Here is a 23,592-nt window from a genome sequence, read left to right as displayed (position 1 = left end):
TCTGGGAAGTACCTTTTCTGCCATGGAGACCTCTTTCCCTCATCCTGTGACCTTGGTGTTCCCTTCCCCATTTCTCACTCTACTTTGTGTTCCCTACTCCTCTTACTGCCTGCTAGCTTTTCCCTTTGTTAGGCATGTTTTTTTTGAGTCTCCTTCATCTTGGCTGCAGGGCTCAGTCATGCCCTAGGGGTGGTCCATGGGGCCAGCTGGAATGGGTGATGTCCAGCACTGGGCAACCTCTGGCTTCTCCCCATGGAGGCTGCCCCTGCAGTTCTCCCCTGCCATAGGCACACAATGCAGTGATTTATACTATTTAGACCATTTTCAATTTCTGCTTTTATTCTACTTTTAATCTTCAAGCAAAGGTTCATCATCCAGAATTGTTGTTCAGAAATTACATTTTCACGATAATGATTTATTTAGCGGTATATATGTGTTGCTGTAGTGCTTTAAAATCCCTGCATCTGTGATTTGGCCTTCTGCTTGTTATGCTGCTGCTGAGACTCAGATAAGCTTGAACCCTTGGAGTATTCACTGTTATTTGAATCACAGTGGCTTTGCTAATCCCTCCGCTATATTTCATTTTGGAATCTGTCTTTCCTTAAATGCCTGTCACATTTACATTTAAAAATGTGACATTACATCTATGCTACTTTTGGCTTTGGTTTTTATTATGCTGGGAATTCAAGATACGCCTTTCTGTTCTTAGGGACAAATGCAGTATAACTGCAATTCTCTGGATACCATAGCTGATTATTAAGGTACAGCATATTCTCTGGGAGAAAGTGTTGCTTTATAGACTGACTTGTTCTGTAGTGAAGTTTGAGGTATTGAGGGCATTAAATTTCATGAACATTGGCTTGTAGCACATGTCAAACTGCAAAATGGAAGTTAATCATAGTCTGTGCTAGCATGTGTACTTATGTATGTGGTAGTGAGTTTCTGTAATTTTAACGTGCCTGAGAAATGAAAGTACTTGTTTTCTCCTAACTGTGGATAGCTGTGCTGGTTTTTAACTTGTGTTCCCCCCCTCTTTTTTTAAATTCTTATTGACCTGTGCTTGTGCATGAAGGTTAGTACAGGTATGTTAACATAAGCTGCCATTGTACCTTCTTTTCCTGTATAGTCACACTGAAGTTTCTGGTTTATATTATCAAAAAATCTGGTTTATGAAATTAATAAGTGTTTTGATATTAATTGCAATCTTAGGCAACAGTTTTTGTAACACAAATTTACAAAATTATTGTAAAGCTGTCTTCAGAGTTAGTGGTGAGGGAAAGAACAGTAATATATTATGTAGTACTTTTTCTCCCTTGTATGCTTTGTCTTGTAATTATTACTCTCTTTTTCAAGTCTGTGTGGTTTGACTTTCAAAATCCCTATGCACCGAAAAAACCTCAGGAATGCTATGCATAAAATTGTTGTTATTGAGGTCACTGTGCCATAGGAAAAAATGTTAAAGCTATAATGTTTCTGTATATTTTGCACCTAAATGTTGTTTAAGGGAGTCTGGTATTTCCACATCAAACATGTCTGACTGTACACAGCAAATGCCCAGATTCAGACCCAATGCTTTTCTGAAAGATACCATTGTTAGAATGGTTAGATGAGAGCAGTCTGATTTATTACAGTTGTTTATTCTTGAGAAATTCAGCAAACTTTGTGAATCTGAAGAAAAATAAATGCTATGTACAAAGTTATAGTTGGAGAAAGGTTGGCTTTTTTTCCCTTTTTTACACGTACTGTTCCTGTTTCTTGTTCTCATTTGCAGTTAAAACAAACTTGATAGTTCACCTGATGGCAACAAGCAGGTCTTGTGTCATTCTCAGAAGCTGCAGAGCACATTCAAAACATTGTTCTTGGTGTGCATTTGTAGCTGTGGTTGAAATGGTTCAGTTCAGTTCAGTCACGCTGTAGAAATCCTATGCTAGAATATGCCCTGTGAGAACAGGGATACAACCCTATCAGAAATTGTACATAATGAGTCACTTTATGGAATTTGTATGCTATTAATGATAGGTCTTTTCTTCAGACAGTCTGTTTCTTCTTAAAATATGTTAGCTTTTAAGTAGCAATGGTCTGCATTGCTCTAAGTAGTCATGAAGTCTTAATGAGCAATAAGAAAGCTTAAATATATTAGGGATAACTACTTTATCAAAAGAAAGCCTGCTTATAGTGTATAACTAAAGATTTAATTTGAATCTAAAGTATCAGACTAAATGACTATTAAAACTCTGAGCAATTTATAATTACATTAATATTGTACATAAAAAATGAAGGCATGACAATAAAAATCTTCCACGTAGAGGAAAGATCATATGTCTTTGCATTCTAGTTTATTGTAACTATACTCAATGCATGTTGACCACTACATTTAAATGTTAAAATATCCTTACGTTCAGCATTGATAGGTTTTAAATTAGTTGAGGAGAAACCCTCAGACCTGGTGCTCAGAAGTCAAGTGAAGTATTCTAACTAGGCCTGCTGAGTTTTCCTGGGTTTTTTTTTGCTTTTTGTGATTTGACCCTTTATCAGTATTATGGCAAAAGTATTTCCTACTTCTTTCTCTGAGAATATGCAACTCTTTAAGCTTATGGATTTGTTAAACAATCATTCTTGCATTTTACCTTGGAATATAACCAATCTCTTTAATTTGTCTTCTTTTGCTAACTAGTGGAATTTATAAAGGTTAATGTGTACCATAACTAAAGAGTTTCAAAATTTGCCTTCAGTAATCACTGATGGGGAAACTTTACTGGCTTTTAAACCTTATGGAAGTTACCATTTTCAGCATATGTTTATTGTTTTCAGGCACTGATACAAGCCTGGCATGTAAAGATACATAGATGAAGTTGTCAGCTATTTTGTATGTTTCATAGGATCAAAGAATACTTCAGGGCCCTAGTTCCACTGAGGCCAGTCTGTACCTGGAGAAAAATTTTTCTTATTTCCCAACTCCACCACTTGTATTTCAATGAATGACCGCTGTCTCTTGCCCTTTTGTGATCCACCACTCTTACTCTGTTCTCTTGGTATCAAGTAGCAGAGAGGTGGTGTTGGTTTCCCCCTGAAGCATTTTCCATGCTAGATTTGCTCATCTCAGTCTCCTCATGCTCTTTTCTCTGACTGCCTTGAACCTCTGCTGAACTCCTTTTTATCTGCATTTTTCTTAAAGGGAGGGAACTGGACACAGTTATCTAGGTGTGATCTATGCAAAAGGTGCAAAAAAGAAATTAGTCTTCCAAAGTGAAGAAAGGGGGTGGGTGAGTAGGGGCAGGTGTGAGGGTGATTTTTATTTTTATTTTTGGTTGTCTTTTTTGTTTGTTTGTTTTTTGGTAGGTTTGTTTTTGTTGTTGTTAGATGTCTTAAACTGGGGGCAGTAAAACATGACTACTGTATTGTATTTTCCTCAATCTGTGTTAATTAGCAAACTCTAACAGTGTCCATTAAGAGTGTTGCCATGCCCTACAAAATTAGGTGAGCAGAATATCAGATTTTTTAATATATAGGAGATCAATCAAATATTTCATGCTGATAACCTTACCTCTCTTTTTTTGCCAGTATTTGGTGGTGTATGTACAAGCGATGTTATTTTGTGCTAACTCATGAAAAATTATTTTGAGTAGGTGATCAACTTTTATTATATATCCAATATTATAAATTTATTTTACCTTATTAAAAATTATTAGAGACTGAGTTACAAGTACCATTAGGCGTGTTTAAGAAAATAATTGTATTCTCTGAGCAGCACCATTCACTTTCACTGAAGAAGTAAGATGACATCTTCCTCAGTCATACTTAAGAGGAGGTTAGTTTGTCATTTGTGTGTATTTAGCCCCATTTGGGTGATGGACTGATGGCTTCCTGAAACAGAAAATATTACCTGGAAATTTCTAAGTGACTTTCAATAAGTTTGAGCATTTAGGGTTGGAAGGAAGTACAAATGTCTTTGGTCTATGTTTTTTAATCAGTATTCTGTGTGTCTGTCTTCCGTTTCTAAGAACATTTTCATAGTTGGGAGTTTAAGCTAGTTCCTAGCCATACTTTGTGTCAAACTGCTTATCTTTGAAGCAGTGATTAACAGAAGATTCTTTTGCCATTTGAGACCAAGACACAGGCACAGAAGGGCCAAATGGAATATGACTTTTGAAAATATTGGAATTTCCCTTTTAGTTTATATTGTGTTACACTATAAATTACATATTGTCAAAGTTTTCTGTAGCTTGTCCAATCCAGAGTGATTCTCTGGTGCAAGTTACTCAAATTCTTTAATTTTCTTCTGTAACTGGGACCATGGATTAAAGTAATGTAACTAATTGTAAATATAATTAATTGAGTAATTAACTCGTAGTTGAGTTTCTAAGAAAGAACATAATTTCTAGTATATTAAAACGCACTGTCAGCTTTCTAATCAATTGAAAATTAATATCTGTATACTGGAAAAGACCATTCTTGACAGATAGAAAGTATTTTTGACATTGTTGAGAATATGATGTATTTAAATACACATCACCCTTACTCCCTGTTAGTTTGAAATCTTGTTTTGATTTCAAAATTGCCATCAAAGTCCTGTGGAGACAATTCGTCTGTGGAGGATTACCTGTTTTATAGTAAAATCACAGAAGTTAACTGGTGGTGTTGACCTGTAAACAATGTTAAAGTTTTTCCATCACCTGGTAACTCTTATAATGTGCATCACCTGGTTAATGGTAGTGCTATAAACAGTGTGCACCTGCACATCACTGTGTATTTCATGTGAGGAGAGAAGAAAGTGTTTAAACAGAGTGTATGGCTTGAAAGTAGGAGAGGCTTTAGTTTATGCTTGAACTGAGGAGTTCAAAACATGCAGAGTAGCATGGTACCATTTTATGGTCCACATGACTGTGTTGCTGTATATGTGATACAGTAATTCAATAGCAAGCACGTAAAAGAAGCTACAATGAGGCTATTGTTACGTGCAGTAACTGACTCTCCCAGTTGTCTGGGTAAGAAACAATGCACACCCTCTTAATTGAGAAAACATTTATTCCAAGCCTAGCTCATAATGATGTATTTTCTTGCAGTGGCTTGAAGACATTAATTCAGACAATTGAAATGATTAGAAAAGTAGTATTGTCAGGACAATGAGAATTATTTGCAGAAGAACAGGCAGATAAAGAGATTGAGACTGCACACATGATCTTAGGCATCTGGACTAGACTTGTGCAAAACAGATATCTGTGGACAGTCATTGTTTAAACATTGTTTAAACATTGTTTTTCATAAAAGAGGTGTGAAAGGCTGCATGAATTACTGGTCACAGATTCTGAAACAAGGGCCTGCAGATGGCTGGCAGTTATGTTTGAGCCCAGTTACAGGTTTAAGTTTTGTTTCCTCTTTTGGCTAGCAAGGAATCATGAACTTTCAGGTTACATCAGGGGAAGAGTCTTTTTAGCTGAAGCAAAGACAATTGATACAGATTGGTTTGCGTGTAATTATTAGAAATCTACTATCTGTTTATCATTTTATTCAAATGTAAAATAGTTGCCACTTTTCCAAGTTTGGAGAAACTTAGGTTTCCCAGAAATCTAGAAATTGTACTTGAACAAATAAAATTTTTTGAGTAACAGGATGCAGACGAAGTCAGCTGGAAGGGCAGGAAGCCTTGAGCACAAGTATTCAAGCTATGAATGAAAAATGGACCTACAAAAGTGTGGAGTGGTGGTAATGGGACTGCCTCATTGGTAGTTTTTTGTTTGGTGTTATGCATATTTTAGAATGATTATGATATATTGTGTTTGATGAAGAAATTAATTACCACCATTTTAAAATGCTGAAACCATGGCGGGGAGGTGTCTTCTTACTAAATTGTTCTCTCTCAGTTATGGAAACCTGTCACCCCCTAGGTGTCTCTTCTCAAATGTGGAGAAAAATGTCACTTCAGGCCTAAGTGATATTGTTGTGACAGGAGAGTGATCTGGCACAGCTTCTGGCAGAAGTATGCAAGCCAGCACAGTGTCAACACCTAAATTTCATTTGTTTGTTCAGTGATGTAAAAAGATGGACCTCTGGTGACAGCTGGGACCTCATCTCTTAGAAATGACCAAGACCTAGGGCCTATGTAGCTGATGACTGTGTGAACATTACAGGATATTGTTCAATTGAAGAAATGGAATTGTAGATAGTATCAGTAACAATTTTTTTGTAGTAGTAGCAGTGATATAAAAGTGTCACTGGCATTGTAGAAAACCACAGTAAAACTCACCTGAAAGACTATAAAATTCTGAACATTTGTGTTCCAAAAAAGTTAATTCAAGAAGTTGTTGACAGGAAAGAATCTTTTTTGAAAGCGAATACAAAAAACCACCCTTGGTTTATTGAAAAGAGCAGAGTCAGCACAGAGAGAGACAGCAAAGGTACAGAAGTTGGATTGAAAAACAAACTACAATTTTATTTATAAATGTGTTTTAGCTTTCTGGTTGTCTCCATATAGGCTGGATCTAGGATACCAAAATGTACTTGAGTTGTGGGTAACCAAATCCTGTTACTTCTGTTGTGGACCTGGTGGGTTTTGAAACATTATCCTTGCAAATATGTTAATCCCAGTACAAATATGAAAAAAACACTTATGAAATCTATGAATGTATTTAAGCTAGCATCACAATTAAATTTTTATGACTAGTGGAAGTGAACTTCCAGATTGGGGTGTGTAAAAACAGTTTAGAATATGATAACAAAATTTTTTTTTTTTTCTCTTCTTAATATTAGAGTGGGCAGCTGGGTAGGTCAAATAAGGAAAAAGACACAGGGCATACATGTAATTCTATGGCTATTAATCAGAACTGAAAACCCATATAATAGGAATGAATTTGGCATATCTTTTTCTAGAGGTCAGTGCTGAGTTCAAAAGCAGAAGGACAAGAAACAGCATAAAATAAATTGTTTGCTTCTTGTGCAGTAGAAATAGACATCTTGATTCTGCTTTCATTTTGTCACTAGAACCACTTACTTACTTGAAATTGGAATTTTGCTTGTTAAGATTGCCATAAATGGAGCATTAATAAAATTTCAACCTGGTTAAAACCTGTGCCTAGAAAAATAGGAAAAACAGATAGCTTCTTGTACTTGAAATATACTTCTTGGTATCTCTTTTTTTTTTTTCTATTTCCTCCGTAATCAGCCTGAAAGAAATAAACATTAGAAGGAAATGAACCTCACAATCCAGACCTCATTTGGTAGGTACATAACAAAAGAGCTCATTTGTGGGAATTCCTGTGGTAATTGCAGGCCTCTGTTGGAGGATGTTTCATTTAACTTGATACTATATGAAGAATGTGAACTTTTAGAAGGGTTTTTTAGCTTCTCTGTTTACTGCAGTTGACATCTTCCATAGGAATGTTGTCCTTGAAGAAGACAGCATATAATAAATCCATCCCAATGCCTTCTATATTTGTCTGCAGTAGTGAAGAAATTGGAAAGGGTAATTTTGTCTTTTTAGCATAAAGGGTAGCAGGTATATTATTTGCTGAGTAAATGTTTCAGAGAAAAATGATTTCAGGAAGATGAGCATCCAGTTTTAGAAAGGTCATCTTACTACATTTTTGGCCTGCAGTACAAATACTTCACACATGCTTTTGATTAATTTGGATGAATACAGTGTTCCTGACCCAGGCAGCAATAATTGTTTTTTGTTTAACTTAATTTTTCTTCTGTTTGTGACTCTCTTGAGCCCAGTTTTACTTTCCCTTAAGATACCTATGTTCACAAAACTTCTGATTCTGCAAGTCATGGTGCATCCTCAGTTTCCACCCTTGGTCAACAGAAGCCGAAAAATCTTTGTATTTTCTCAGAAGATAGAGGCAACTTATCAATGAATTAAAATGCATTAATTCTGAGTCCTTCTATCTTTCCTGATGCAATTTCATGATGTACAAGTCTTGAGTTTAAGTTGCTAGTTCTTTTCCAATAGGTTGGTTACAGTTGAAAAGAACATCAAGTAATGTTCCCCTTCTTGTGTCACGTCCTTCCCAGTGGCAGGTTTAGTGTTCACTGCGTGTGTCTATTAAGCGTTAATTCTCTAACTGTATTTAGTAGGAGAGAGCAATATGGTACGTACCAGTGCAAGAATCTTAATTTCTACAAAACATATGGCATAGAATTATCTACTTAAAGATGGAACAATCTGATAATAATTCGGTAGAGTGACATCTGTGCAATAAAATAAGATGCTGATCACACTGGAAAAGTAAACGCAGAAGTTGTATACTAACTATTCTGACATCACCAGAAAACCATTATCATTCCTCCATGGAATGTTAAAATTTAATGATCTAATTTGGTCTTATCACATGCAATATAAATAAAAAATAACCCTGTTAAGTATTCAGAGACCCTGCTGAACACAAAACTTCTAAATAGTATTTTCTAGGATTTGGACTTACAACATTTACATATGTTTAACAGGAATAAAACTGGGAGAAAAATAAAAATTCTGTGGTCATTTCCATCCTTTGTTGAAGATTTTTACATATGCAGTTCTATGCTTTCTGGAGTTTCATTTCTTCTCCTGTTGGCCGTGCTGATGTGACTTAACATCAGACTTCACTTTTGTCAGAAAAACACAAGGACATAATTACGGCTTTTGCCTGAATGAAATGACAGCGATGATTCAATGAGGGCAATATGAAGTGTATTCATGTTAGAATGCCAGATCTGAGGAGAAAAAGCTTCTGCAAATCAGAACATATTATATATGTATTACCTAAATTTATGAAAGTCTGCAAGGGAGCATCACTTTATTTTTGAACGCGCACAATTGACCATCAAGGTGGCAGATCTTCTATTTTAGGCTTTGCAGTTGAGGATTTCCCTTCCTTCATCAACTTTCCAAAGTGGAGTGGAAATACCTGGAAATTTGGACATTGCATGGAAATTGAACTCAATTCTGTTTCTCAAGTTGAAGTTCTTAATTGAAACTATTACAGAATGTAAACTATTGTTTTCTTTAATTGAATTGTTGTTGGCTTTTTAGACATGCAGCAAGCAAGGAAAAGATCTAGTGAAATGATGGAAATGTGTGACAAATTCTGATTTTTCTGCTTTGAGTTAAGGTAGTTCTCTGATAGGAATGGTTTAATTATGTGGTTGCATAGAAAACTTTTTTAGTGAAAGTCTTTAAGAGCAGATTTGATGTCAGTATTTTAGTTTTGCTGTACTGAATCTATATAAATTGTATTTAATGTAGAATTAGTCAATAGTCAATACTATTTCTTATTGATCCTTTTTACTCTTCTTTTAATTCTTATTTTCCTTCTTCAATTTACTGTGTCAAACAGCCAGGAAAAATGGCTTTGCATTTCTTAGTGGAAAGGTACTGCTTGACATTTTTTGTTTGTTTTTCTTTCCTTCCCCCTCCCCCCCCGAGAACTATTTATGAATGTAGAACATATTTGTTAGTTATCTTCTTGACAGTTAATAGATCATAATAGAAAGGCATTTTTCAAGGCATAAATAAAAGAACTGCATATAGTGATTTCCTTTTGCACTTCTTTATTTACAGCCTTTTTTTTTGGTGGGGGGGGGGAGGGGGAGAGTGTCACTGCACAGAACATACAGATGTGGTGTTTGTTTAAACCAGAACTACAACTGGCTAGAATGAGATTGAATTATCTAAGATCGGTCTTCACTGCCTGCCAGCCTCCAGATCTGATATTGCTTGTTTAATGATAGACTTCAGGCTAGCTGCAAGTGGGCATAGAACATTTCATAGAAATGTATTGAACAGGTGGAAGTTAATACAGAGTTGATGCAGAAATCTCTTTCACTGTTTTGGCATGTTCTCTGTGGTTAGTAGACTTATCACAGATTAAAAGGCAACTGGGATATCATACAGGACCGTTTGTTCACTCTTACCAATTCTGTCCCTGCCAAATCAACCCTCCTGTAGAGGTTTCTCAGAGGGAAAGGTATGTAATATAATATTATTTTGCATGAAATGCAAATAAGATATTTTTTGAAGTTAAAGACTTTAAATTTCAATACCACTTTTATTTATTTCAGGTAGGATAAAAGTATTTTTTAAATGGACTAAAAATCAGTAAAAGAATACATTTTGTAGTTTTCAAGTAAGAATCACACTAATGTGAAACCCATGTATAATGTGTTGTGTCTATCTGATTAAAATATTCTTAAGGATCTGGCAGCTTTGGAAATGCAGTATTTAGGGTTGTACACTCTTTCAAAATCCTTTGTTAAAAATACTGATATTTAATATCCTAGATAAACTGCTTATGAAGAGGTAAATCTGATCATCTGAATGTCTTTAAAAAATCAGTTACTCTTAATGAACTATTTATCCGTTTTGGGGCCTAACTCACACGAAGCTAGCCAAATTTTTGGTTTTTCCTACAGAAGCTTCATTACTTTCATTAGACCTTATGACTAGAGAAATTCTTTATTTTCTTGCAGTGTTGTGGGAAAAGGTCTCCTATTAGTTTGGCAGGAAAATTGAATAAGCAGCACATCATATTGTTGCTCTCACAAGCAGAATCCTGATCTTGTGTCAAAACATAAGGAACAATTGGCTGATGGCAATTCTGATTACTTAAGAAAGTAATTGTTGAAAGAAGGCATACAGATCTCAAACGATCCTTTTATCTTTTACAACCACCCAAAAGGAATAATGATAAAATGACACATATTTTTTGTTGTGCTCTGGTTAATAAAAAAGGAAAAGAGCTAAAAGTAAGCATACTGTTCAGTAAGAGCAAAGTTGTCATAATTTTGTTTTAAGTGTGATGCCTTTTGAATCTGTATGCTGCATAAGATCAGCATTTCTGGCAAATCCTCACTGCATTTTAACTCTTTCTAGAGAAGTCTGTAACCCTTCTGTCTCCATTGATACAGCCTTTTGCCCTACCCATAAGAGGAAGGTGTTTTAAAAAGTTTGCCAGCTAGTTTAATTGTATGCAGAGTTAAAAATACTAAAACATAGTGAAAGAGGTTTTAGTGTAAGAACACTTGGCATGTTAAGAGTGATCCATAACTGTTTACTGATGAAGACAAAACTGTCTGAACACGTATGTTCCCAACCTCCTTATGCCAAGGAGTTGTGGTGGTGTCAGTGTATAGAAGTTGGTATAAACATGTTAATGGTGCAGTCACCATCATCAAGGAAGTGGTGATACTTGTATGCTTTGCAGCCACACATATCTCTGGTCATACTACCTTCCCAGCTTTGGAGGATGGCTTGAGGATCTGCTTGGATGTAGGAGTGTGGAAGAAAGACCATGGATGTATGTGGCCATCTCTTCTTTTACATAGATTAACAGAGGTTTTGCTTCTGAAATTCTCTTTGTGTCACACTCTATAGGGTAATAATGCTCTGCAATACTGAACATCTTTCATTTTCCTGTATTTCCTGTTCCGTACTTTTTTCTTGTTCTGTATTGGTCCTATCTAATGCAGAACAACGTGAATCTCAGAAAAAAAATCAGAAAAAGTTTGGTTTGTTTTTTGCTTTTTTTTTCCTCCCAAATGTGCATATTTTTTATTGTCAGTGCAGTGTTTGATGCTACAAGATACTTCTTGAATCAGTAATTTCACCATCTAGCCTACCTCTGAATAGGGTAATGACAAGTAATTGCTTTTATTCCAAGTTATACTGGTATTTGAAGATACTAGCTTCACTAGTAAGACAAAGAGTAATGGATTGAGACAATTCCTGTTATAGACTGGTTTAATAAAATAAATTAAACCAAAAAACATGGCAAGGAGTTCTGGTACCCTAGTAAATGGTTTTCAGTTTCTTACATAATGATGAGCCTGCATGCCCCACACTGAGCTCCTCAGATCAGTTTCGTATGCATTCTTACCTATTGTAACACTTGCTGATACTTAGTTTGCCTCTCATTCTCTTTTATAAGCTGATGAATATATAAACAAGTTAAATAGACTTTTCTGATATTGCTGCAGAGTTAGTGTGTTTTGTTTTTACTGTTCTCTGAAAAATTTAAGTGCAGTAAAACACAGTGAAGTAATGTTTATTTTCCCAGTCCTGGGGCATGGTAAATTATCTGAGATAAGAGGAATGCTGGTCATCATCTTGTGTCAAGACTTTCATTTATACATTTAGCTTGCCATCCAAGAACTGCATTTTTCATCCATATTTTATAGGAGGTAATCAGTGATAACTTCATCATAGCTGTTGTTAGAAGTGTACAGGGTCCACTAGTTGGTCTTGCCTTATTTCGACAGGTTAATTCTGCACAACTGAGTACACCTAGGAGGTGGCAGAGAAAAAATTATCTTCTGCTTCCATTTTCTTCAGGGTACTGAAGGCCAGTGATGGTGATGAAATATATGGACAATTGCCCAGTCTAAGCCCACTGCCACAGTGAAAAAGTTTAATTTCATGCTTAAATGGAATTTAACGAAATGCAGTGCATTTCACTGTGTGTCCATTGTGTCCTGTTCTGTCACTAGGCTCCATCAAGAGGAGTCAAGCTCCCTCTTCTTTACTCCCTGCATCTGGTGTTTACAAACAGTTATGAGATCCTCATGCACCTTCTCTTCTCCAGGCTGAACCATCCCAGCTCTGTCAGCTTTTTCTCAAAGGGGACAGACTCCAGTTCCTTCACCGTGTTTGTGGCCCTTCCCTGGGCTCTCGCCAGTAGCTCCTCATGTCTCCTGGGCTGGAGAGCCCAGAGCTGGGCACAGCACTCCAGGTGTGGCCTCACCAGGCAGGGGAGAGGGCTGTCTTGCTGGCAGCACACCCAGTGCCCCCCAGGAGACTCTTGGCCTTTTGGCCGCAGGACACACCACCAGTGCCATTCGCAGGTTGATGTCCCCAGGCCCTTCCCTGCCAAGCTGAGATGGCTCCCACAGGAATGCAGCTCCGGGGCCTCACTGGCTGTGGGGACTCTCTGCCAGCAGGGCTGGGGACTCATGTGGGATGTGGGACAAGACTCTGTGGGGCTGCCCCAACACTGCAAGAGGGGACTGTTGCAGAGCTTGTGGAAATGTTCAAGCCTGGTGCTGGTGTATCTGGGGAAAGGATTCAAAGTGGGGGACTGGAATGGGCCCAGTAAGACTGGGAGGTGGAGAGGGGTGAGAAGCCCATGTTTTGGCCCACGGCAGAGATATGCTTGGCTTGCATGGCAGTTTGCTTCCTGGGTGGCTCCCGAAGCCCTGGGATGCTTGGAGTTTAGAGCTTTGCTCTCCAAAAAACGCCAAGCTGAGGTGTGCAGGTCAGCAGATGGTCCCTAGCAGTATCTTTTGTGAAGCCTGAATCCAGCCCTCTCCTGCCTTCCAGCCATGGCCGTGGGGTTTGGGGCTGGAGGAGTTGGGCTGCTGCTGTACAGACGTGTCAGAGGAAGGCTCAGAGGGCTCTGACAGGGGGATGACCGAATTCATTTGGGTGTGGAGGCACCAGGAGGGAGAGGGTTGTCAGCATGGCCTGTATCTGTGGACCTGGCTTTGCTTCAGGTCAGGCATCCTGGCTGATGGCCACAGGGCTTGGACAGCCATGCTCTGGTGCTTGGAGAGGGAAGGCTTGGGGAGTAAGAGTGAAAGGGGCTCTGTCGCAGCATTTATATAAAGTTCACAGCACATTCCAGACATTCTGCCCTGTTGTTTTCCTACATTGATGAGACACTGCTGGAAAGCATTGCCTGCAGTGGCTTTCTTTGATTTTGAGATAATCATGCTCTGAAAAGCTTCTGGATCTTTGTTCAGTGTCCACAAAGCCAATGATTTTCCAGCACCAGCACAACGAAGTGGAGAACCCCAGCCAGCAACTAAGTTCCGTGCAGCCACTTGCCGCCCCCTGTAGCATCAAAATTTTGTAGCATCAAAATTGGAAAGACAAGATTAAACCTTGGGTTTAAGAACACTTTAATAATTTAAAAAATAACAATACTATTATGACTAATAATAATAGTATTGAAAAAGAGAGACAAAGTAACACCTCCCCCTAATTAGTGTGTTCACATGCAATATACCAAGTGGTTTTGAGAGACGCGCACTCTGGAAAGCTGCTGGATATTCATTCCAAGTGCGTGAAGGCCGCAGGCCGCGCTCCCAGAGGATGGCAGGTCCCCCGGCAGGGCCGGTCGAGCGCAGCCGATCAGGCAGAGGTGTCAGAGGTCCTCGGATCTCTCCCTCGGCCCTCCGCCGGCGGCCCCCTTCTCCCGGCAGCGGGATCGCTGCGGGGCCGGGGGCGCAGCTGGTAGCGCCAGTGCGGGGATGTGCCGCGCACCCTGGGCGCGGCCGCGGCGCTCTGCCGGCAGCCGGCCGGGCCGAGCACGTACTCCTGGTAGTCGTCGTCCGCCCGGACCGCGTGCAGGACGCGGCCGAAGCGCTGGCGGCAGAGCGGGCAGGCGGCGCGCACGGCAGCCCACTGCCGGATGCAGCCGAAGCAGAAGGTGTGCAGGCAGCTGTCCACGTGGGCCGCGTCGTCCACGTCGTCCAGGCAGATGGGGCACAGCCCGGCCGCCGCGGCGGAGCCGCTGTCCTGCAGAGCCTCCTCGGCACCGGGCGCCATGTGCTGCCGAGAGACGGGCGGAGTGCCGGAGCTTCTCTGGCGCCAGGAACCGGGCAGCAGAGGGGGCCCCAGGGCACGGAGGGGAGACAGGGGCCTCCCGAAGGTCTCCTTGTGGGGCAGGGAGGGGAGAGGAGACAGGGGCCTGCCGAAGGTCTCTTTGTGGGGCAGGGAGGGGAGACAGGGGCCTCCCGAAGGTCTCCCTGTGGGGCAGGGAGAGGAGACAGGGGCCTCCCGAAGGTCTCCCTGTGGGGCAGGGAGGGGAGACAGGGGCCTCCCGAAGGGTGTCCTTGTGGGGCAGGGAGGGGAGACAGGGGCCTCCCGAAGGGTGTCCTTGTGGGGCAGAGAGGGGAGACAGAGGCCTCCCGAAGGTCTCCCTGTGGGGCAGGGAGAGGAGACAGGGGCCTCCCGAAGGGTGTCCTTGTGGGGCAGGGAGAGGAGACAGGGGCCTCCCGAAGGGTGTCCTTGTGGGGCAGGGAGGGGAGAGGAGACAGGGGCCTGCCGAAGGTCTCTTTGTGGGGCAGGGAGGGGAGACAGGGGCCTGCCGAAGGTCTCTTTGTGGGGCAGGGAGGGGAGACAGGGGCCTCCCGAAGGGTGTCCTTGTGGGGCAGGGAGGGGAGACAGGGGCCTCCCGAAGGGTGTCCTTGTGGGGCAGGGAGGGGAGACAGGGGCCTCCCGAAGGGTGTCCTTGTGGGGCAGGGAGGGGAGACAGGGGCCTCCCGAAGGTCTCTTTGTGGGGCAGGGAGGGGAGACAGGGGCCTCCCGAAGGGTGTCCTTGTGGGGCAGGGAGAGGAGACAGGGGCCTCCCGAAGGTCTCCCTGTGGGGCAGGGAGGGGAGACAGGGGCCTCCCGAAGGTCTCCCTGTGGGGCAGGGAGGGGAGACAGGGGCCTCCCGAAGGTCTCCCTGTGGGGCAGGGAGGGGAGACAGGGGCCTCCCGAAGGTTTCCCTGTGGGGCAGGGAGGGGAGACAGGGGCCTCCCGAAGGTCTCCCTGTGGGGCAGGGAGAGGAGACAGGGGCCTCCCGAAGGTCTCCCTGTGGGGCAGGGAGGGGAGACAGGGGCCTCCCGAAGGGTGTCCTTGTGGGGCAGGGAGGGGAGACAGGGGCCTCCCGAAGGTCTCCTTGTGGGGCAGGGAGGGGAGACAGGGGCCTCCCGAAGGTCTCCCTGTGGGGCAGGGAGGGCAGACAGGCGCCTCCCGAAGGTCTCCGTGCAGGTGACTGGAAAGTGGCCGACCGGCCCCTCAGCTGCCTCCAACAGGTGCCTCCCCCCCTCCGCTCCCCCCAGGCACGCTGCCCCCCATTGCAGGAGAAACCCCCCTTCCACAGTGCTCCCGCCCGGGCAGTGGGACTCAGCTGGCACAGGGTACCTGCAGGAGGCGGTCGGGGAAGGAGGAAGTGGCTGGGAGCCCTCAGTGGTGCCGTGGGGCACTGCCAGTGCAGGGCCAGGGTGCTGCTGAAGCCCTCACACTGGGCCAAGCGTGCAGGTTCAGGAGCCTGTGGCACCCGGCCTGGTGAGCGCGACAAACATCCCAGAGGGGGAAAGCCCCCGCTCCACAGCTGTCAGACGTCTTTTGGTGGCCTTAAACCCCCCAGTTTGTCCTGTGGTGTGTCTGGTGCTGCTGTGCCTTCTCCAGGGAGAACTGTCCGAGCTCTCTCAGCTTCCCCTCATAGGACAGACACTCCAGTTCCGTCACCGTGTTTGTGGCCCTTCCCTGGGCTCTCGCCAGTAGCTCCTCATGTCTCCTGGGCTGGAGAGCCCAGAGTTGGGCACAGCACTCCAGGTGTGGCCTCACCAGGCAGGGGAGAGGGCGGGATCCCTCCCTGTCCGCCTGGCAGCACTCCCAGTGACCCTGGCGGGGCACTGGGGCAGTCACTGCTGGCCCGTGTTCTTCCTGGGCCTTTCTGGCCAAGCCACTGCTGGTTCATGGGGTTATTCCTGCCCAGGTGCAGTGTTTGGAGTCTCCTTTGTTACTGCGTGAGGTTCCTGTTGGCCCCTTTCTCCAGCCATTTAAATAAAATCGTTAAAAGAAAATTAGTTTGGGAAAACAAAAGTGATGAGGCAATAGTAAGAATGTCTAGGTTAGAAGGTACAACGAAGGGGGAAATACTATCTTTTCCTTCAAGGGAGACCAGAGGAAAGAAGAACAGGAATGTAGAACTTAATTTTCATTCTTCTCAAAGGCAGAATGGTGAAGGAGTTTGGGATTCAGTCATATTCTCTGCAGGGTGAAACAAAGCAATTGTTCTCTAGTATATGTTATATAGATAAGTATATATATATAAATATATACATATTGAAAATGCAATCTTTTGATGAGTGAGACTCTCTTCACTAAGAAAGTTGTGCATTTTGTGTTAAGAAGTACCACAATTTGTCCATCTAAATGTAAATCCTGTTTGAGACAAGGCATTTTTAACCTACTAACTAACTGGTGATAAAGGTTGTTTCCTGTGTCCTGCAGAACTTTACATTGAGGCAGCAAATTTGTCTTAGCTCATTTAAAATTAAAGCACATCTTTTGCAATAAAGATCTAATGTTAAAGATTGTAGGACTCCAGGTAGCATGCAGCACTACAGTAGCTTAGTGACAGTTAATAATAAGGATGATTTAAATACATTTTCATGAAAGCTTTATGAGAGGAACTCAGGGTGAGTGATTTAAAAAAAACCTATTTGACAAAAAGGAGGGAAGGGAAAAGCCTGCATTGTTAATATAATTTTTCCTTTGTTTCTTTCTTTGCTTGAGTGAAAAGAAATTCTGTTGCTTTGAATGGTCTGTCATTTTTTTTCATTAGAGTTTAAATTGAATGCAGTCTCTATTTACATTGAGCTTTTCTGTTTGTCTATCATATTTGTTGGTTGGAAACTCATATTTTTTAGGAATGAGTTCAATTTTCCATGACTGGTGGCAGATGTTTCTCTAGGATCTTCAGTGACAATGATGTATTTGTTGATAACCCAGGGCTTGCTAAAAGGGACTTCGCTTCCCATCAGTGTGTCTGGTTTTTTGTTTGAGAGCTTTAGTCAACAGAAACGTACTCTATTTCTTCCAAAAATGTCTAGGGGTAGTTTCACTCTGTTTTGAATGCATACTTCATTCAATGAATTTTTGTTTGGTTTAGTTACTCTTTTCTCTGTGTGGTAGGTGAAATACATAATGCTGTGGTTTCACTTCTTTGATTCCTATTTTCGCAGTTTGTATATTTGAGCAGCTTTAATAGTTGAACCTAGTGTTCCGAGATAGTAGCCATTATGTTTTGTTGTGAGTAGATTTCATTCTTAAATGTTGTTACTGTTTTTGTGCTCAGCTTGCCACTTCACTACCCTGATAGGAACATTTGAGGAGTTTAGTTCATAGGCCTACAAGATGGCTTATGGCAAGACCGTGTCCGTATCTTCACTGGAAAAATGGGGTTTACAAGCAGTTTTTTTTTGTTGGAGGAAAAAGTTGTACAGGATTCTGCAGTTTCTGTCTTACTGATATTTTGTGCTACTTTCTCTTCCTCTACTACCTTCTCAAACCTGGACAACCTGTGTTACAAAGTCTCTCTTCCCAATGTCTCAAAACAGCCTCAACACAGCACTGTTCTCAGCCACATGGTGTACTTAACACTGACAGAAACTCTTTTTCTTTGCATTGTTCCTGGCAGGTTTGCCTCTTTTTTGTTGAGGGCTAGAGTTATGGGATTTTTGAGCGTGGTTTGGTTTGTTTTTCTGTTTTTTTTTTTTTTATTTTGTGTGTGTGTGTGTTTTTGTTGTGGTTTGTTGTTGTTTTTGTTTTGTTTAAATTTTGTTGTTTAGGGGTTTTTTTGATATCGCAGTACTTTTTTGCTTACTTAGTTTGGATATAAATAGAATGTAATGTTATGTAGAACATGACATAGCTAGTTTCTTTCCTTTCCATCTTTGGTTAAGGGGTAAGCTACATAAATAGCTGCAAATTATTAAAAATTTTTGATGTTTTATTACCTTTTAAAATACATTGTAGGACCCCATAATTTTTTTTACTAATGTTTTTCTGCTCTTGTTTTTCTTACTCTTTAATAGAATTTGAATGGTGGGAGAGTCTTGAAAAAAAATATTTTAAGAACAGAAAAAATGATTGCTTTTTCCTCTCTTCAGTCTAGAGATCAGGATTTACATCTGGAGCAGGAAGCTGAAGGTCGAATATATTCCAGTGTCAGTGCTGACGGTGGCTTGCCTTGTGACCGTAAATAAGCCTTTCTTTAGTCTGGTTTCTTCTGTGTTATGACGAAGAAACACAAATATTTGCGAAGCATTCTGAAATTCTTGGAAGGAAGTTGTTTAAAACTACACCTTTTTTCATTATTTATTGGAAGGTATATAGGTTTTCTAAATATTTTTCTACTTTGCTGAGCAAAAGTACAAATGAGGTGCCTTAAACTTGACGGAAGAGTCGTTTTGGTCAAAAAAAAATTTCAGTAGATTGAAAATCTAGAATAAATCTGTTTGGTCTTAATTTTTGTAGTCTTATCATCTGTGAATTTTCAGTTATGAATAATGCTTACCAGTTCAAGCAGTGAGATTATTGATGTATAAAGAAAACTGGTTAATTCATCCTGCTGTTTGACTCAGGATTTACAGAAGCTACAAGATACACATGAGTGATGAATTTTGGGCATCTAAGTCCTGAAAAAAATTAGCCAAGCTTTTGCAAGAATATATCATATATGCCTTAGAGAAACTTAATGGATGTGATGGAGTTTTACATGATTCACATGAGACTTAGCTGGGAATTTAATTTCATTCTTTTCCTTCCCTCAGACAGAAGTCATTATGTATTGTGATTTACCATTGATAATATTAGTTTGCTGGCTTTAGCATCCGTTAATACAATGAACTAGGTGCTAAAAGGCGAAACCTGAGAAAAATGTGAAATGAAATTTTAGAACACTTTCCAAATACTTAGAGAAAAATATTTTCTGAACTTGAAAAATAATTTATAGTTTTATTAATATAGGGACAAGTCACTACTCCATTTTCTGTCATATGTTTAAGACAACAGTGAGGAATGCCCAACAGTTCTAAGGTTTATACAATAATAGTGTTTCAGTTTTCAGCGTGATCGGTCTGTCAACATCACCATATGTAAATGCAACCATAGTTTTTAATAGTGGCAACTAGACTTGGAGCTCTCTAAAAATTTGCGTTGCGTGGGAAAAAAATTCCATATACTCATCTGGTTATATTGCCATTAATCTTCAATTATTGTTAAACCCAAACCTGAATTTAAAAATGACTTCTGAAAGTCCCGACAATAATTTGAGTTGCTATGTCACACTAACTGGAGATATTAGGGTACACAGACTAATTGTGCCAGAAAATGGCCTTAAATAATCCAGTGGAGCAACAGTTTATTTTAACTGATAAATAGCTATCCAAAAAAAAAAAAAAAAGTCCTATTTCTCAGCCCATTTACTTATACGAGGTGTGTGTCTTCCCCTTTAATCTGCAATATGTCAAGTTCTAATTTGAGGTTTTCCCCAGGTGGTATGTTTAGATTACAATTTTAAAATTGATATCCTATTGATTTTCTTTTGATTTCTTGAGAGTAGAGCAGGAATAGGTATTCTGTTACATTGTCTTCTTACCCTACAATATGTTACATCTCTCTCTTGGCTGTAATTAGTGAGCTAAGAATAATGCAGTTTATCAGAATTACTGTACTTGGGTCATTTGTGAATTTCTTTTTTATGTTTGATGATAGTAAACTTTCTGTTAGTAAGTCCATGATGATGAATGTAATGTTTGTATGAGCAAGATAAGTGACATGGTGATGTGTCAGTTTTAGGTATTGCACAACTACAAATTATTGTTTATAATTATATATATACGTTTAAACATATATACACAGATGTAATTGCACAGACTGTTTTCTTACTTTTAGGAGCTATTAAAGAATTGGTTAATTCTGGTCTGCTGCAGCTAGAGATTAATTTCTTCAAAATAAATTCTAATTTCACATGTTCAGAATCATTCCATTTTAAAATACAAGAATTGGTAGGCAGTTCAAGACATGGAAGAGAAGCTGTCATTTTATGGATCTGAGAAAGTGAAGTCCAAAGGTACTAAGAAAGGAAAGAACAGAGAGCTAAGAGAAGGACACAAAGCAGAGAGGTAAAGGCTCTTTCTTTTGTACAGGCATCAGGGGTGGACAGAGAAGTGAATGTGAGCGAAGGAGGAGAAGGAGTCAGGCTAGAAATACAGACTGGAATCGGACTGAAGAAAAAAACTTGGATAGCTAGTGGCTTAATCTTTCAAGTAGTAAGAGTAGTGCCGTTAAAGATACCAGTGAAGGATAAAGAGGAAGAAGGGTTGTGAGGTGGAATATTTAAGAAAATATGAGGTTCCTTTAGTTGTGTCTTGTCACACTGTTACTGTTGTCCAGCTTTTGAAGGAATGGGAGTAAAATGACCACATTTTTGCAATGGCAGCTGATGCTGATAGAATAAATTCTACATAACACAAACTGAATCTTTTTTTGTAGGAATGTGTAGGTGGCATTATGTGTAAGTGTAAAATAAATTAGAAATAGGAATTAAGGAAAAAAGGCACTATTTTGTATTTAATATCGAACCATTTAAAAAATATTTCCGACTGTTTGCTTATGCATATATGAATACAAATAATGAATTTAGTAGGAATTTTTTTCTGTAATATAAAAAGGACCTTAAAGAGTGGTGTTTTGCATTTGTGTTTCTGTTATGTGTGACTGGATGTGTCAGGGGAGTGTAGTGTCCTTGATTTACCAAAGGGAAAGCTTGCTTTCTCAATGCTCGTGCAGATGGCTAACTGCTATCAAAGTTGCAACACTGCTTACAAGTTGCAAGAAGGTTAGTGGGAAAATACATTACAGCCTGATTCTGTAGCAAAGGACAGTTACTGTTACCAAGATTTATTAGATCCTGTCCTCCTAGTAAACGGAAACTATCAAGCACTTCTACAGGTAGTCCACAGGAAGCAGTTCCAGTCACGGCATCTTTAAAATGTTTTCTGTCAAAATGCATTTTTTACATTGTTTGGACATGGTTCATTTAAAGTATTGCAAGAGCGGGATATAGTGCATGAAATAATCTATTGTGTGTAGTTGAAGCTGGTAAGAAGAATCTAAAGTATTTAAAATGTTTGTCTGCAATACACACACCATTGCCGCTGTTCTCTAAAGAAAGCTTTAGTCATTATAATCAGTTAGGAAGGAGTATCACTGAAAAATAGCTTGATTAAATAATTTTAGGACATGCTTTGTGGATTGAGACTTACAGAATGTAAAGAAAGTTATCAGCCTTATGCTTGCCTCATCCTGCTAATTTGTTGCTTTTGTAACTGTTTTGTAAAAATCCTTTCTCTCTTTACAAAGAAGAGAACTTTCCATGGTTTCCTGTGACTGGTAGCCTCCACATGATGTTCCACAGGTGTGTAGTTTACCTACATTGTGCAGTTGCAATGTGAATTAGGTGATGCTTTCTTTCTGAAATGATTATGTGATTATGTAAGTGAAGGAAAAAAAGATAGCCTAATGAAGTACTACTATTCTTCAAATTAAAACGCTGGAAGGCTTTAAACTAAAATAGGCTCCAGATATAATGAAAATCCCATTTTAGTTAACAAAATCCAATACTTAGTGCAAAATGTTCAAAATCCTTAGACATTTTAAGCTTTGTGTGTTAAATATTTTAACACACTAAGTAGTATAACAGCTTATGTTTTGGTGGAGAAGGTGCTTTTGTGAACAAAGACATCCGTTCTTATCTTACAAGGTACATCAGAGGTATACTTCATTGAACTAAAATATAAAAATGCAGATCACAAAGACTTGACTCTGGACATACATTTCGATGCTTAAAACTGTAGCACTAAGAAATACTACTCCGGTACTACTAATCAAATAATAATAAACCATCTATTTGCTTTCTGTTGCAGCAAAATATGGTATACTCTACAGATGGAGTATTTTTATGTTAGTTTTAAAAATCCAGTAATTCATGTTATGAAAGAGCTTTTCATCGTTAATATTAAATATTAATGATGAAAGGCTAGAAAGACCCATAAGTCGTGCACTTGGCTCCTAATGAAATAAAATGTTTTATAATGACTGTTCTTAGGTACTTCAGGTATTTTAGAATGTGCTTAAGTTTGTGTCTAATACGTATAAGTCTAGAAGTTTGTTGTATATTCCTTATTATTTTCCTGAATCAGAGTCCAAAATGCAAAAAAAAAGAAATTATTTATTTTTTTTAAACTATAAAATATTTATTCTCTTTTCCATTCACAAACAGCATGTGTTTGAAAAAATTCTTTTGGCTGTGTTTGTTTCTCCTAGGTGATTTTCTCATATCACAAATATATCTCACATATATTTATACCAATTAGTTAAAGCTGCTAAAACTTTTTTCTTCCAATTCATTCTGTAAAGGTTTGCCCTTACTAATAAATTTTAGTTGAACTGCTTACCTTCAAGCTGTATATTTATGGCAGGATAAATAATAATCACAGTAGTGGTATCACCGATGATGTTAATAATAAGAATTTAATAGTAAGAATTTTCTTAAGTATTCTGCTTCTCATCCTAGCCTTTGATTGAAAAATATCAAACTAATTCTATTGCATATAGAAAATGATTGTTTCCAGTACAAAGGCTGTGATGTTTATTGATGGCAACAGCAGCTGCCTTTTACATGGTACTCCAACTGCTTTGATTTTGCATTTACTTTAAAAAATATCACAAGTTTTAAAAAAAAAAAAAAAAATCGCTATGAGTACTTTAGTAGACAGGAACATGCCAGTTTTGTGTTGTCCTGAGAGCCTTCTTCAACAGCAGGACATTTAGTTTTATTTTAGACAGAACGTTTCCGTCACTTTTTCAAGTTGGGAGCAGTAAGCGACATAACTGCCAGCTACAAGCCAGTCAAAAGAGAAATGAATTAAAACCAGTAAAACCATCACCACCACCCCACCACCACCACCAAGAAGAATGAAAGATCCTCCAGATTATTTATCAGAGCAACAGTTTTTGTGTTTGTGGTGGTTTTTTTTTTTTTTTCTTGAATCATTCAA

General features: G+C 39.7%; 1 protein-coding gene across 9 annotated transcripts in view; it reads left to right on the top strand.

Annotated features, from left to right (window-relative positions):
* Positions 1–23,592, top strand: part of KDM4C (lysine demethylase 4C) — a 297,838-nt gene that overhangs the window by 103,770 nt on the left and 170,476 nt on the right. Inside the window, exon 9 of one of the 9 annotated variants that reach the window (XM_032095421.1) lies at positions 18,640–18,812. The exons of the other annotated variants lie outside the window; for them this stretch is intronic. Within the exon in view, the coding sequence (XP_031951312.1) occupies positions 18,640–18,735 (96 nt within the window). The 3' untranslated portion in view covers positions 18,736–18,812. Of the gene's footprint in view, positions 1–18,639; positions 18,813–23,592 lie in introns of those variants that run through there. 9 annotated transcript variants of the gene reach the window in all.

The sequence above is a fragment of the Corvus moneduloides genome, chromosome Z (assembly GCF_009650955.1).
Source record: "Corvus moneduloides isolate bCorMon1 chromosome Z, bCorMon1.pri, whole genome shotgun sequence".
NCBI classification, from domain to species: Eukaryota; Metazoa; Chordata; class Aves; order Passeriformes; family Corvidae; genus Corvus; species Corvus moneduloides.
The sequence above is the reverse complement of the archived record's forward strand: the minus strand, read 5'-3'. Positions and strand labels throughout refer to the sequence as shown.